We start from the raw sequence: 14,976 nt of genomic DNA on the forward strand, positions 1-14,976 counted from the left end.
CCCTCATCAGGTCCACAACCCCCACAAACCCAACCTCCACTCCCGGCACCTTCCCCTGCAACCGCAAGAAATGCAAACCTTGCGCCCACACCTCCCCCCTCACTTCCCTCCAAGGCCCCAAGAGATCCTTCCATATCCGTCACAAATTCACCTGCACCTCCACACACATCATTTACTGCATCCGCTGCACCCGATGTGGCCTCCTCTATATTGGGGAGACAGGCCGCCTACTTGCGGAACGTTTCAGAAAACACCTCTGGGACACCCGCACCAACCAACCCAACCGCCCCATGGCTGAACACTTTAACTCCCCCTCCCACTCCACCAAGGACATGCAGGTCCCTGGCCTCCTCCATCGCCAGACCATGGCAACACGACGCCTGGAGGAAGAGCTCCTCATCTTCCGCCTAAGAACCCTCCAACCACATGGGATGAATGCAGATTTCTCCAGCTTCCTCATTTCCCCTCCCCCCACCTTATCTCAGTCCCAACCCTCGGACTCAGCACCGCCTTCTTGACCTGCAATCTTCCTCCTGACCTCTCCGCCCCCACCCCCTCTCTGGCCTATCAGCCTCACTTTAACCTCCTTCCACCTATCGCATTCCCAATGCTCCTCCCTACCTTTTATCTTAGCCTGCTTGACACAGCCTCCTCATTCCTGAAGAAGGGCTTATGCCCGAAACGTCGATTCGCCTGGTCCTTGGATGCTGCCTGACCTGCTGCGCTTTTCCAGCAACACGAGATTCTGAAGTCCTTTATTAAAATTTCCTTGAAACATTCTGGCTTTGCTTCTTTAGTCACTCCAGCCACCTGGCATTTGCATCCTTGGTACCATCTTGTAAATCTCCTCTCAACTAACACACAGGCTCCAAAGAGCTTCTGCTCCCCAGAACTGGATGCAATATTCCAAGCTGAGGTTCCTGCACTTTTGTACCTTATTCCTCTATTTACAAAACCTTGCATTCCACATACATTTCTAACAGCTTTCCCAATTCATCCTGCTACTTTTAAAGATTTGCATATATACTTCCCAGATGTCTGATCTTGCTTTCTTATTTAAACTGTACCATATAGTCTTTATTAACTTTTTCCAAAATGCATCACTTCATGTTTCTCTGTATTAAACCACATCTGACAGGTGTCTGCCCACGTCCTCCTAAGACTGTCGTCAGCCTCATTATTTGCTGTAATTCCAAATTTCATGTCATCTGCAAAGATTTGAAATATAGGGTGACCCCTGTATCCACGGAATCATTTTCCGCGGCCTGAACATATGAAAGGGAGGGGTGCGCTACTGTAGTGCCTTGTATACTGATATCGAGGTCAAAAAGAACAGTGATCACAATAATGATCTGAGGACCAAAACCATGTACTTTGGAAGTTCTTGGAACAAGTCCCTTAATGTCTTCCAACATAAATGCATAAAGCTAATCTGTAGATAATAAATTTTATGTTGCACTCAGAACACAATGAAATGAAATCCTGAATATCACAATGTGAGTGAGTGTGTTACAGTATCTCAAGCAAGACATTACAGAAATTTTAATGAGACACAAAAGGGAAAGATTTTTCTTCCTGCAAAAAATTTGAGTTTTTGAAATAGTTTGTTATGAAAGTGGAAACAAATAGGTAAACTAAGCAAGCTATGATAATTTATAATATACTAACTTTGGAGTCTGAATACCCAGATATTTTAGAAATGGAAACGGATTTTGTCTCTAGTACAAAGTCAGGTTGGATATTTCTGAACCACTGTTCAATGTTTTGAAACACTCACAGGAGTGCCTTTTTCGAGTCTTTACATTGCTCATCGATGTTTTGGACTCTCTAGCATCACCACAGACCAAGGGCCAGGGTGGCACTGGTGATATAGGAGACTTGGGTGGTTTTTCATCAGTTGGGGTCTTCCTTCCTCCATCCTCCATCCATATGGTAGCTTTCCTACACTTTCTGACCTGCCGTGCTAGTGGTGGATTGGCACCCCCTTTTTATTTATTTTTATATCATTTTTTTGGTGGGGGTTAGCCGATCCTTGTCTCGGTGCTGTCACCGTCTTGCGGTTGTTTGCTCACTTGTCGCTGAAGAATTGTGATAATTCGGGTGTCAGCGACAGCATGAGTCTTGATGTCATTTGGGCGAAGGTATCAAATCTCTTGATGCAGAGGAATTTCACGAGGCAGTTATTCAGGCCAAGCCACTTGCCTCGTGCACCTATCATGAAGCCAAAGTGCTTGGGTTCTGACCTCCTGTCAGTTCTTTTATCTCGGCATTCAGGTGTTTGTACTTGTCACTTTTTTTCACGCCATGCCATTTCCAGTGTCTTATTGTCATTCGAGTACCGCGCTGTGACATCTACTACCGCGATCTTTTGATCTTTCCTAAATATAAGATCCGGTTTCCATAGGGAGCCATCTTTTGTGAACAATCTGGGCTCCATGTACGATATCCAGCCATACTTACTGACATGCTTTTGCAACTGGTCAGCGATCTTGCTGTGGCGTTTTATGTGAGTGTTCTTTACAAATGGGCAGCATCCCGAAGTGTGAGAGATTGTCTTGACTGCCGTCTCACATGTTCGGCACAGTTTGCTTCGATTTGGTCTTCCTCTTGATAGTGTAGCTTGTTGGGTATCGATTACACTGCAGGAGCAAGTGGCTTATAAACCCAGAGGATTTTTGCTGCTTTTAACCACGAGTTAGAGATCTTGTCATCTCTAAAGTACTAGATGCCTGCCCCTTGACATTCAAGGTTTTACCACTTTTCGAATGCCCATTCCCTCCAACTTGCATACCTGTTGGGTGGCTTCTGCCGCCCAGCGTATGCCGCCTGGAGTGCTCTACGTGCTGCTCATCGTTTGTCGGCTCCGGTATCGATACCAGTCCTTTTGTCTCTTTTGGCCTGGTCTTTTTGAGGCCTCTTGCGTTTTCTCTGTCCTTTCCTACTATTCATTAGCAGGTCAGTAATGCTTTCCACTAGTCCAACCCTGAGGTCAAGGGCATTTGGGTCATTCCTTGCACTCAAGAGCTCCTCAGCTTGTGTAAGCTGGTCATCTACGTCCCTGTGTTTAGGGATCAAAGCTGGTGTTCTTCTGCCCGCTCTTTGGCACGGGTTTTGATCATTGGGATTTTCCTGGACACACTCTGCCTCTGATTTGTGCTAGTCATTACCTGTCATTGACTCATTTGGGGTTTGGACCTCCGTCAGGGTGTTTGCCAGGAGTCTGCATTTGTCTGAGATTTGTTTCAGGGTTTTTGACTTAAGGATGCTGGCGATAGATTTATTTATGAACTTGCATCCTGCAAATCTCACTTCCAGTTTGCTCAGGAGTGCCACCTCCTCCTGTGACTATATGCGATCACTTCTCCCAGGTTTGCCCTTGACTCTGGGTGCAGGTTTGAGGAGTATTTCATTCCGTAGAATAGGGTGTCTGTGCCTCTTGTGTTGACCAAGGCCCAACTGAGTAGAAAATTGTTGGTCACAGGCACTGCATGCAATATCCCCTGTTGGGGGTTGTTTCTTGCCTTTGCATTTTGGATAGTGGTAGGAGATTGCATGATATTCTCCTGCTTTGTCACAGCGTGAACATTTTGTTCAAATGCTCTTTACTCTGTTCACTTTAGTCAAAAGAGTCTTGAACAGGCTTACCGTGGGGAAGAGGGTGTCACAGTCCTTGCAGAACAGCCCATCGACGGGGTAGTAGATAATTACCTCTGGGACAAATGTTCTGTTGTATACTGGTTCTATAACAACTCCTTCCATGAATGAGACAGCTTCGGTTGCAGTCTTCTTATACTCTGTGCCCTGTACTGAGTTTTGATAACTTCTGTTGTAGAAGGTCTGGAAGTCATACTTACCCCATCCGCAGGGTGGACCGACCTTAGGGACCCTTCTTCAACATTAACTGGGCCATCCGTTACTGGGCGAACTGACTCCCCGACAGGGGTGTCCGGTCTCAGCTCCATGTAAGGCAGGAGATATCGTCTCAAGGTCCTTGTCTCGGTTTGAATCGAAATGGACCTTGTTGTGGGTATTAAACATGTACAACTTAACGACTTATCACAGCTCGCAGACGAGACTATGGGGAGGTTGTTTTTCCGGGGATGCTTCCCAGCCGGACTGCTCCATTGACAATGTAAGACTCATAATAATTTTTTTGAGAACAGGTCTGTGTGGACCACAGCTGTCTCGCACTTTTTCTCAGTCCTTTGGTTGCAGAGCAGCCAGAGCTACTCAGCTTACCAGCGGGGCCAGTGGCGAGGCACGACACAAACTATGCGCCAAAAATATGTCAAAACGTCATAGCTACTCCCGGTTGTACTCCTAAATTTATCAACAAAATCAAAAGTTGACAAACCTAACAACTGGGAGAGAGCCAGCGTTCCCAAAGTTTTAACAGAACTTTAGCTTCATGGCTGTTTGCATGTGAATACCCTTTCAATGCTGATGTGATGTTACGACACTAAGTTTCTCATGACTCCAAGATGGCGTCAGATTAGCAGCGCAGCGTTCGGGCTCCTGAGTCTGGGGCTCGCCTGCTTCCAACTCCTTTTCATTTTCTACATTTGCTCTTCTTTACCTTTTCTTTGAAGCATTTTGTGGCTTGGAATAGTATTGGAGGATTGGAATAGTAGCAACGAGGCAGGGATTGAGTAACGAGTTCAGGAGGCTGGCAGTGGCAGCATCAGTGAGTTTCGGGAGCTGGTGTCGGCAGGATCAGATGAAGCTCCTATTACCGAAGAGCAACTTAGCAATGTCTCATGGCTTAGGAGATGGAGGCCCATTTCACCTTATGGAGATAAGATTTTAAGGTACAGATGTTTCCCTTTCTTCTTGGCTTTATTTCTTGTATTTCTGCCTTTGCTTTTTTAAAAATTATTTTATGTATCTAAAATGATCGTTTCAGTTTTGCATCAAAGATGGCTATTTCTGTTAATCATTTTTTTTTGTAGCTAACATGGTGCCAGAGAAAGATGACTTTGTACACTTTTCACTCTACTCTTGTATCCCTGTGCTTGAGTACAAGTGACGATAAAGCCTAATTCTAATTGGAAAAAGTCAGCTCTCCAAATCATTGTTATGGTGCAGAGAAGCAATATTCAAGTTGTAAGAGTTTCTGGATCATTTCTAGCCATTGTCAGCAATAAGTCTGGATTTTTAAACTGTTATTTACTAATCAATATTATTTCATGACCTTGAAATATCTCACCTTTCAGGAGGGTCCTGTCTGTGTAAGCCTTAGTGATGCACTGGGCTTGGTCCTTGTCATATGTTATTGCAACAGCTGTAACTGCAACCTACAAAAATTAAACAAATGTGAATGAAAACTACAATTTAAATTACATACATTGAATCATTAAGCAATGTAATAAATAATGACAGTATACTGTATACGTACCTGGATTAACTCATCTTCTGGCAATGCGACATTAAAATTCACATGACAAAGGCAGCAAGGTACCATGGAGCGGAGCTTAAAATACAGGGTCTGGAAAATTTCAAAAAATAACTATGGCATCACATACACATAACACCTCCTAGTACCTTAAAGCATTATTCTATTGTTCATAGTGCCACAATTGCACCCTGTAGAAACAGGACAACCCCAATGTTTTTCATTTACTCGTGGGACGTGAGCATTGCTAGCTAGCCAGCATTTATTTCCTGTCCCTACTTGTCCTTGAGGTGGTGATGGTTAGCTGCCTTCCACAGACAGTAGGTAGACGCACAATGCGTTAGGATTTTAACCCAGTGACAGAGAAGGAATGCAATAGATTTCCAAGTCAGGATGGTGAGTGGCTTGGAGGGGAAACATTAAATCCCTTGCTTTGGCCTTAAAAGCATGGGCAAAATGTAGATTTAATGAAGGTCTTTTGAGAGAACAAGGGAGTGAAATGAAGAGATTTTAGAAGAGCATTTCAGAATGTAGGCTGCAGCCACGATCACCACTAAAAGGAAAGGGGACTGTACAAGAGACCAGAATTGAACGAACATAGTTCAGGGGAGAATTGTAGAGTTGGCAGAAGTTAAAGATAGCAAGGGGTACTTACAGGGCTAAATATTAACAAAATAGCACATGTTTTTTTTCCCTCCCATCTATTGACAAATGTCAAAAAAAGTGCATTTTCTTTCAGATTGAAACAATGATGTGGCTTTCCTCACACAATTTCCAGCCTCTTACCTTCAGCAGATTTTCACAAAGATCACTAAAAGCTTTATTAAGTCCATGTGATGTGAGACTAGTAACATTGTTTAACCGGAACACTCTCACTGAAGTGAACATCTAAAAAGCAAAAGGTACATTCAGGTAACAGGTACATTCAGTTGAGAGTTATGAACAAAACACCATAAGTACTAATTGTTCATGGTATGGCTAGTAACATTCTAACGAATGCTGAGTTCATAAATACTGGGCCCTCAAACTTCAGTATTTTAAAATACACTTCCAAAATGGGGTGCATTCATTCTTTAAAGATGCTTGAAAGAAAAATAATCTGTAGAAGTATTTAGCAATTACTATAGTCTGCCACACTTTCCACAACAAGAACAAAAAAAAAGACCATATGAAAAAAAACAAAGTATTGGAACTGCACACGTGGGTTATAGCTGTTATGATAATGTTGCTATATTACAAGAGTTCCAGCACTGCACAGTTTGCAGTTAAATGGTCCAAGTGCTAGATGGTGGGATTAGGTGCTCAGATTGATTGTCAGCTGGCACAGAAAAAATACACCAGTTAGCTATAAACTTTGTCTGATTTTCTATGGCTTCCTTGTGTCTCTTCATAACTTAAATGCACAGCATCGTTTATTTCAAACAATAAGATGTTATTTAAATATAAAGGCAAGAGAAACCTCTTCCAGAGTAGTAGCATCAATACGCTGCATTGTACTTTCCAACAATTCATGACAACTTCAAACTATTACAATGTTAGGTTGAGTAACAATGTATTCACTGGTTTAAAAACATATTTTTATGTTCCTTTTTAAAGAACATAGAATCTAAGAAATTACAGAAAGCTGTAGTAGTAGAAGGGACTGAGGAAAACTACTCAGTCTTTCAAACTGGGATAAGGGCATTTGAATATTTAAAGGCAAGTTTTAAATAGGCAAGGTAAAAATTACTACAATTACAAATTAATTTCAGAAGCCAATCATGGAATGTCACAGATGTTTTGTTAAATTAAAAAAAGGTTTGCTCTAAAAATAAATCCGGTAAAAACAATGACTGCAGATGCTGGAACCCAGATTCTGGATTAGTGGTGCTGGAAGAGCACAGCAGTTCAGGCAGCATCCAAGTAGCTGTGCTCTTCCAGTACCACTAATCCAGAATCTAAAAAAAAATCCATCCACTGCATGGTGTGTGCTGACCATTTGGCTGGATCGAGCAGGTTATCCACCACTCTCACTGCATAAAAACACAAACAGTGTTTCAAGCTAATTTTCTAGCTATGTGTTTGCTTCTATTTACCCCGCTAATACCCTCCGTCAACAGAGCAGAAGACAGTTGGATGGCCAAACATTGTTCAAATGCAAAACCTTTACCGTTCATCTTTCACACCAAAGCAATAGTTTATATGAAAAGCCTTGAGGAACAGTGGCATTTTGGTTTAAGGATAGATAACTAATTGCTACCTTTGTGGTTCCTATAACAAGCTGAATTATCAATATATCTTACAAAGAAGCCATTTTGTCCCAAAACTTCCCTTTGTTTTTGTTTATGTACAGCATAACTGCAATCTCAACATTTAAGATATTCTTCCTATTCTGTATGCTAATACACACTTTGCTATATTTTGAATCTCCAGATGCATGCAAGAATTTTCTTAGATATCTTAACAGGGTCTGTCCTGTGCTCGATTCGTATGAGCAGTCTAATGAGCTTGTTTCCCTTGTGCTCAATGAACAATCTGCCCCCAGGTTCTCTCTTACTGTCTAAGATAGTAGCCTCTCTTTACTGGTCAATAGATACATTGAGATTCTACATGCGAGAAAGGTGGCGTGACTGACAACCTCAGAAAAAGGGCCCAAATCATTTGCTCACTCTCTAAACCTGATATTCAACAGGGTGCATCAAAGCCATGCTGTGAGATAATAGCTACCCTGATCAGAATATTTTTTGCCATTGAGGTCCTGAAAAATGCCCAGTTCACCTCAAAATAGCCTGGAAGGGAAAAGGATAGTGTGGAAAAAAAATGAATATTTACTATTAACCATCTAAATTAAACACCAGAGTCATAATGATTTGTGTCAGAACGTTAGATAGCTTGCAGTCTCAACGCATCTTATTTTCATGTGCATACGAGGACACATTCAACAAGAGAGAGAATTTGGCCCAAAGACTGAAATGCAGACAATAAAACAGAAACTTTTTCCAAGTTAAGAACAAAGAACAATACAGCATTGGAAAAGGCTCTTTGGCCCCAAGCCTGCACTGACACATTTTGCCCTTACTACCAAAACAGTCTTCACTTACAGGATCTGTATCCCTTAACTCCCTTCCTTTCATGTATTTGTCCAGGTATTTCTTGAATGCTGCTATTGCATCTACTTCCACCACCTCCTCTGGCAGTGTGTTCCAGGCACCTTTTGTTTGAAAACCCTGCCTTGCACATCTCTTTTAAACGCCAAACCCCTCCATCCCTCGAACCTGTGTCCTTGTAGTAATTGACCCCTCCCCCGTAACTTGTTGCAGATGCAGAGTTTGCAAGTGGAGGTTGACTTCGCGGAGACAGGTAATCTTTATTTTTGTGCACAACTCTTCTGCCTCCAAATACAAATTAATGGAGCTGAAGCTGCACAGAATATTGGGGTGCAATTTCTCAAGACTAAATGATGATTGCCTGTGTGAAACCCATTAGTAGCTGTTACAGCTAGACAGCAGTGGTTCAGCAAAACAAGCCTGTCACCGTTGACAGTGCAGGGCTGAAGCTATAACACCCATATTATGAGCAGAGTGAGATGGAACACATTTCAATTTCACCCTTTCTTCATTATTTCAAATGCTTTACAGATTTACCTGTAAATCAGATGTCCAATTGTTGATCCCAGGCATAATTTCTGTATTGCAACTGTAAAAGCCTGTCAACATGAAATAAATGACATAAAACACAAGTCAAGAATGTTAAGTACAAATCTAATTAACAGAGGGCTCAGCTGATCAGAGACAGGTAACTTCCATACATATATGTGAAACCTCAGTTGACCTTCAATTTCTGTCCACAATTGTATAAAAATAATTGTTTTTTGTACGGGACTTTAGTATTGCTTGAAAAGGACACATTTTGTCCAAGGTTTTTGTCTTATACACATCAGGACATTCACAACAATGTACAAAGAACAATGTTGTATTCTGAATGAGAAGCAAGCACTGACTGGTTGGCAAATGGATTGGTAGAGGCCCTGCACAACAATAATGTAGCATGGCAGCCCAGATACATAACAGGAATCTGTGTACATTGAACTTATTAATCAATCATCTTGTGCAGCGGAGTACAATTTTTTAACACTATGTACACCCAAATGAGATGGCGTTGCTTTGGAAAGCCTACAGGCCTAGCTCTTGCAATCATTTTTGTTGGGTTCCACAAGAAACATACCTTCAATGGAATTGCACCTGAACTCTTATCCATTGCTCTTTTCAGATAAGTGGATGATATGTTTGCTATATTTGAATCTGTAGCTGCCTGTAAGAATTTTCTTAGATAGCTTAATGGCTCCATCCTGTGCTCAAATTCAGCTTTGAAATTAACCAGTCAAATGAGTTCCTTCTCCTTGCTGTGTTGTCAAATACTCAACCTCAACTACCTAGGACTGTCCACCACAGTAGCCCACCTTTACTGATCAATATGCATTATGGCACTCCTTCAGCACCATGTGTTACAAGATATGGCCTTGTTGGCAACATCAGCAAAAGGACTCAAACCACTGGCCCACCTTGCATACCTGGTGCTCAAAGAGGGTGTACCAAAGCCAGCCTGTGAGATAATAGCTATCCTAGTTTGAATATTTGTTACTGTGTATTACAAAAAAACTCTCTAAACAAGACTAAGGCTGCCACATTAGGTCCTGAAAAATGCCCAGTCTTCCTCAGCTAATTTTATCACAAACAAGTGGTGAATTACAGTGCTGGTGTGATGTTAGTGCTAGAAATCTGGCTGATTTCTAAATGGACCATGAATTTTATGACTGTCCGGGTCATTGTTGTGGGTAATCATACTCATAGATGTATAGTCAGTCATACAAAATGGAAACAGACCTTTTGGTCCAAATGGAAAACGGTCTCATGGAATACAGGGAGAACTAGCCATTTGGATACAGAACTGGCTCAGAGGTAGAACACAGAGGGTGGTGGTGAAGGGTTGCTTTTCAGACTGGAGGCCTGTGACCAGTGGAGTGCCACAAGGATCGGTGCTGGGCCCTCTACTTTTTGTCATTTACATAAATGATTTGGATGCGAGCATAAGAGGTATAGTTAGTAAGTTTGCAGATGACACCAAAATTGGAGGTGTAGTAGACAGCGAAGAGGGTTACCTCAGATTACAACGGGATCTGGACCAGATGGGCCAATGGGCTGAGAAGTGGCAGATGGAGCTTAATTCAGATAAATGGGAGGTGCTGCATTTTGGGAAAGCAAATCTTAGCATGACTTATACACTTAACGGTAAGGTCCTAGGGAGTGTTGCTAAACAAAGGGACCTTGGAGTGCACAGCTCCTTGAGAGTGGAGTCGAACGTAGATAGGATAGTGAAGGCTACGTTTGGTATGCTTTCCTTTATTGGTAAGAGTATTGAGTACAGGAGTTGGGAGGTCATGTTGCAGCTGTTCAGGACATTGGTTAGGCCACTGTTGGAATATTGCGTGCAATTCTGGTCTCCTTCCTATCGGAAAGAGGTTGTGAAGCTTGAAAGGGTTCAGAAAAGATTTACAAGGATGTTGCCAGGGTTGGAGGATCTGAGTTATAGGGAGAGGCTGAACAGGCAGGGGCTGTTTTCCCTGGAGCGTCGGAGGCTGTGGGGTGACCTTATAGAGGTTTACAAAATTATGAGGGGCATGGATAGGATAAATAGACAAAGTCTTTTCCCTGGGGTCGGGGAGTCCAGAACTAGGGAGCATAGGTTTAGGGTGAGAGGGGAAAGATATAAGAGAGACCTAAGGGGCAACTTTTTCACGCAGATGTGGTGGAGGCTGGTACAATTGCAACATTTAAGAGGCATTTGGATGGGTATATGAATAGGAAGAGCTTGGAGGGATATGGGCCGGGTGCTGGCAGGTGGGACTAGATTGGGTTGGGATATCTGATCGGCATGGACAGGTTGGACCGAATGGTCTGTTTCCGTGCTGTACATCGCTACGACTCTAAATGGTACAGGCCGACATTATCCCTAAGCTAAATTAATAGAAGTTACTTATTTTATACACAGGGCCCTGCCCTTTGCAGACAGAAAGAACACACACACTGTCTATAGTTAACAAAATAGGTGTCAGCCATTCTGTTTCAATCCTCAGGGCAATGCTTTGGCCAATCAGTGTCAATCTTCATGGCTTAAATTTGAAGCAAGTTTGGCACACCATGCACCATCACAATACACTTGACTACCATCCAGCATATTCTTCTCTTGTTGTATTGTATAAATTTGTTTTGCCTTTAGACTGGAAATCTTACTTATTGTTCTGAAGAGTGCAAGATGAAAAATTTCAAAATTGCATAAGACTGTTAGGAAACAAAATTGCAGAGAAGTGGAAAATGATAAAGAGAAGCTTTTGTTATTAAAATAATTTGTTATGCTAATATTTTCTTCTTTGCTTACCAGCTGGTATGGGAGCATCTGTCAACAATGAGTGAATGTCTTCAACTGCATCAGCATCATCAATCTGAAATAGAGAGCTAATGATATTATAACCCTGACATGATTTAGTGAACTATAGTGCAATGTTGCTTAAAACTTCATCTAGGTCTTGGGAATATCAACACCACTTCTCTCGGCCCTTTATACTGTCTCCAAAATTATGATTTTGCTTGTTTCACATCTATGTTGGATGAGCATAATTTCCTCTAATTAAATACTAGGGCAACCACAGCCATTGCTTTTGATCCTGCTACAAACTTCACTCCTGAGTCTTGGAAAATATTTGATGCTCAACCAGTTAGTTCACAACCTTGGTGAACTTCTTATTCCCCCCTCTCTAACATTGGGCAACTCCACCTTTGCTTCACAGTTCATCTGCTATTGAATCTTCTTTGATAAACTTTAGAGATGATGATTCAATACAATCCTGGCCAGCATGTGACATTTTACCCTTCAATACCTGAACATATCTAAACCCATACTATGCCTTAATTTGTACCACATTCTGTTCACTTGTCACCCTCTGCTCACTGACTTGCACTGAGTCCTGTTTAAGTCATATCTTGAACTTAAAAATTCAAGTTATTTTCAAATCACTTCACGTTCTCACCCCTCCTTTGTAATCTCTTTCGATCCATCAATCCTTTTTGCTTTAATTTTAAACCAGGCAGATTATTTGTGATTTCTTGAGATTGTCTTGACCAATAAACAAGGTATGACAGTCAAATGTCAGCCATTAGCTGGCTCATTGGTAGAGGTACTGCAATTGTCAATCAGACTCCATTTGCCGACCAATCCGCACTCTCCTCTCTCACAATACACATGATACTCCCTTTAGTTTGATATTTGCCACAATTTGCACTCATCAGGACAAAACAAAAAGCTTTGACAAAATTAATCTATTTTCAGCAACACTCAAATTCTATTCTATGAAATGACAAGACTGCAACTTTATTAAAATAGGAGCTAATTAACAAATGAAATGAATCATTAAGTATAGGTAGATCTAACAAGGTAAGTGCATGCTATATTACTGACAGGTTTGGATTTGGATGAATGCCACAATCTTGTACAACCATGAGTAAAGAAAATGTCTGTAACTTTTGTAATTTCAGCTCAGAGTTTTTGAACTGGAGTCTGAGGCATTGGGAGACAGCAGGGGTAAAGTGCGCTACCTGGACACCGTTTCAAGTAGTAGTCACAGCTTCTATTAAGTAGAATTTTAGAATTGGTTAACACTCAGAGAGCTGGTTGCGTCTGTGAGTCAGACATATGGGGGACACCAAGCTGTTGTAGTGGGGAAGCTTCAGTTCTCAGACTTTAACCAATAGATATGAAATAATTGATACTTTTGTGAATGGGAGCAAGAATTTCAGGGTGGATAAGCAGACTTTCTATGAATGGCTTGCTGCACCAACGAAGTGAGGGGAATTTTTAAAAAAATGTAACAGTGGTAAGGGAAAGTAGAGGCAGCAGGTTAGATTTTGCTGTCTGGTCATTCCAGTCCAACATAATGTCTGTCCTCTTCCAGGGATTAAAAAAATCTCCTTGCGGTTGGATATAAGCTTGGAATAGATGGAGAAGTGTCTGATTAGTCAGATTCATGTATTAACTAGGAATCACATTTTCTTGACAGATTTTGAAGAGTTTGGGTCCAAATTAACACAAAGACGTCAAAGGCAATAATGTCTGGATTGTTACCCAAGTTAGCCTCCACCACTTGATGTAGGGTCAATCGGATCAGAGAATTAAGCAAGTCGAAAGACTGGTGTGGAAGGAAAGGGTGGTGATTCATGGGACAACAGTGTCAAGTGCTTCAGAAAGAGGGAGCTGTTCTGTTGGAATCTGTCCATTGAAACCAGACTGGGATCAGAGCCCTAACAAGTCATATAAAACTAGGCTTGTGGAAAGGGCTTTAAATTAAAGGTGTGGAGAGGTCATGTGAAAGATAAAAACAGAAAGATCAAGATAATAGATTATTGCAATTTGGGACAAAAAGGGATCGAAAATTTAATGGTAATACTGCATCAGTGAATAAAGTCCATGCAAAGAGCATTTTTAAAAAAAATTAAAGACTTTATCTAAATGCACTGAGAATTCAGGAGAAGACTATGAATTAGCAGGACAAATAGATAAGTGTTTCGATCTAATCACCTTGACAGATAAGTTTACAGGATGACCAAAATTGGAAATTAAACTGCTAGGTACACAATATTTCAAAAAGGTAGTCAGAATGGAAAAGCAGAGGTCATTGCGCTGATAATAATGGATGACATAAGGACATCAGTGAGAAAGGCTCTTGGCTCAAAAGATCAAGACACAGAATCAGTATAGGGGGAAATTAGAAATAGAAAGGGTCTGAAAACAATGTTGTGTGTAACTCATAGGGTTCTAACATTTATACTGTTGGAAAGAACATCAACCTAGAAGTTATTAGCACTTGCAACAAAGGTGATACAATTATTGTTTGGTACTTTACTTCGTAGAGTGGTTTCACGATCATTTCCTTGAACAATAGGTTATGGACCCAAATAGGAATAAATAAAACTACTTCAGAGCTAATATTCTGCAGTTAGACAGGGCTAATTCATAGTCACACAAAGTCTGCAGGGAAACAGTGATCATAATACAACTGATGTTTGGAACTGACATATTCCAACTACAAATAAGAACCTTAAACTTAGGGATGATGTAATTGGAGGAGTTGCCTTAAGTTGCCTGCTTATTTACCCAAAAAGGTAGGGTAATAGATAGAATGGGTAACATTAAAATAAAAATAAAAATGTTCAACAAAATACATTCCACTTCAAACAAAAACTCAACAAGCAATGTGCATCCGATTTACAAGAAAGGTAAAGATAGTATAAGTTTTGAAACTAGAGACTTATAATCTTGCAAAGAATAATGTTAAGTCTGAGGAATGCAAGGGTTCTAAAAACTAGCAAAAAGTCACCAAAAGCTTGATAACCAGAAAACTTAGCACACAAGAATAAACTAGTCAGTAACACATACAGAGGTATTGCAAGTAAATGGAAAGGAGAGTGGCAAAACTGCACATTGTGAGAGAATATCAAGTAATCTAAGAAATGAAGAAAGAAGAAATTGTCATGGGGGAATGAAAAATAGCACAT

The 14,976-nt window shown here is 41.2% G+C and overlaps 1 protein-coding gene across 12 annotated transcripts in view; it reads right to left on the bottom strand.

Annotated features, from left to right (window-relative positions):
• The window catches only part of c2cd5 (C2 calcium dependent domain containing 5), a 126,551-nt gene that overhangs the window by 19,191 nt on the left and 92,384 nt on the right, over window positions 1–14,976 (bottom strand). For all 12 annotated transcript variants that reach the window (XR_011955273.1, XM_072562278.1, XM_072562276.1 and 9 more), the window contains 5 exons: window positions 11,807–11,870; window positions 9,016–9,077; window positions 6,179–6,280; window positions 5,396–5,485; window positions 5,207–5,294 (listed from right to left, as the gene is read on the bottom strand). Coding sequence is in view for 11 of the 12 variants with exons in the window: in XM_072562278.1 (XP_072418379.1) it covers window positions 5,207–5,294; window positions 5,396–5,485; window positions 6,179–6,280; window positions 9,016–9,077; window positions 11,807–11,870 (406 nt within the window). In the remaining variant the exon portion in view is untranslated. The remainder of the gene's footprint in view (window positions 1–5,206; window positions 5,295–5,395; window positions 5,486–6,178; window positions 6,281–9,015; window positions 9,078–11,806; window positions 11,871–14,976) is intronic.

Source organism: Chiloscyllium punctatum, chromosome 44, assembly GCF_047496795.1.
Source record: "Chiloscyllium punctatum isolate Juve2018m chromosome 44, sChiPun1.3, whole genome shotgun sequence".
NCBI lineage: Eukaryota > Metazoa > Chordata > Chondrichthyes > Orectolobiformes > Hemiscylliidae > Chiloscyllium > Chiloscyllium punctatum.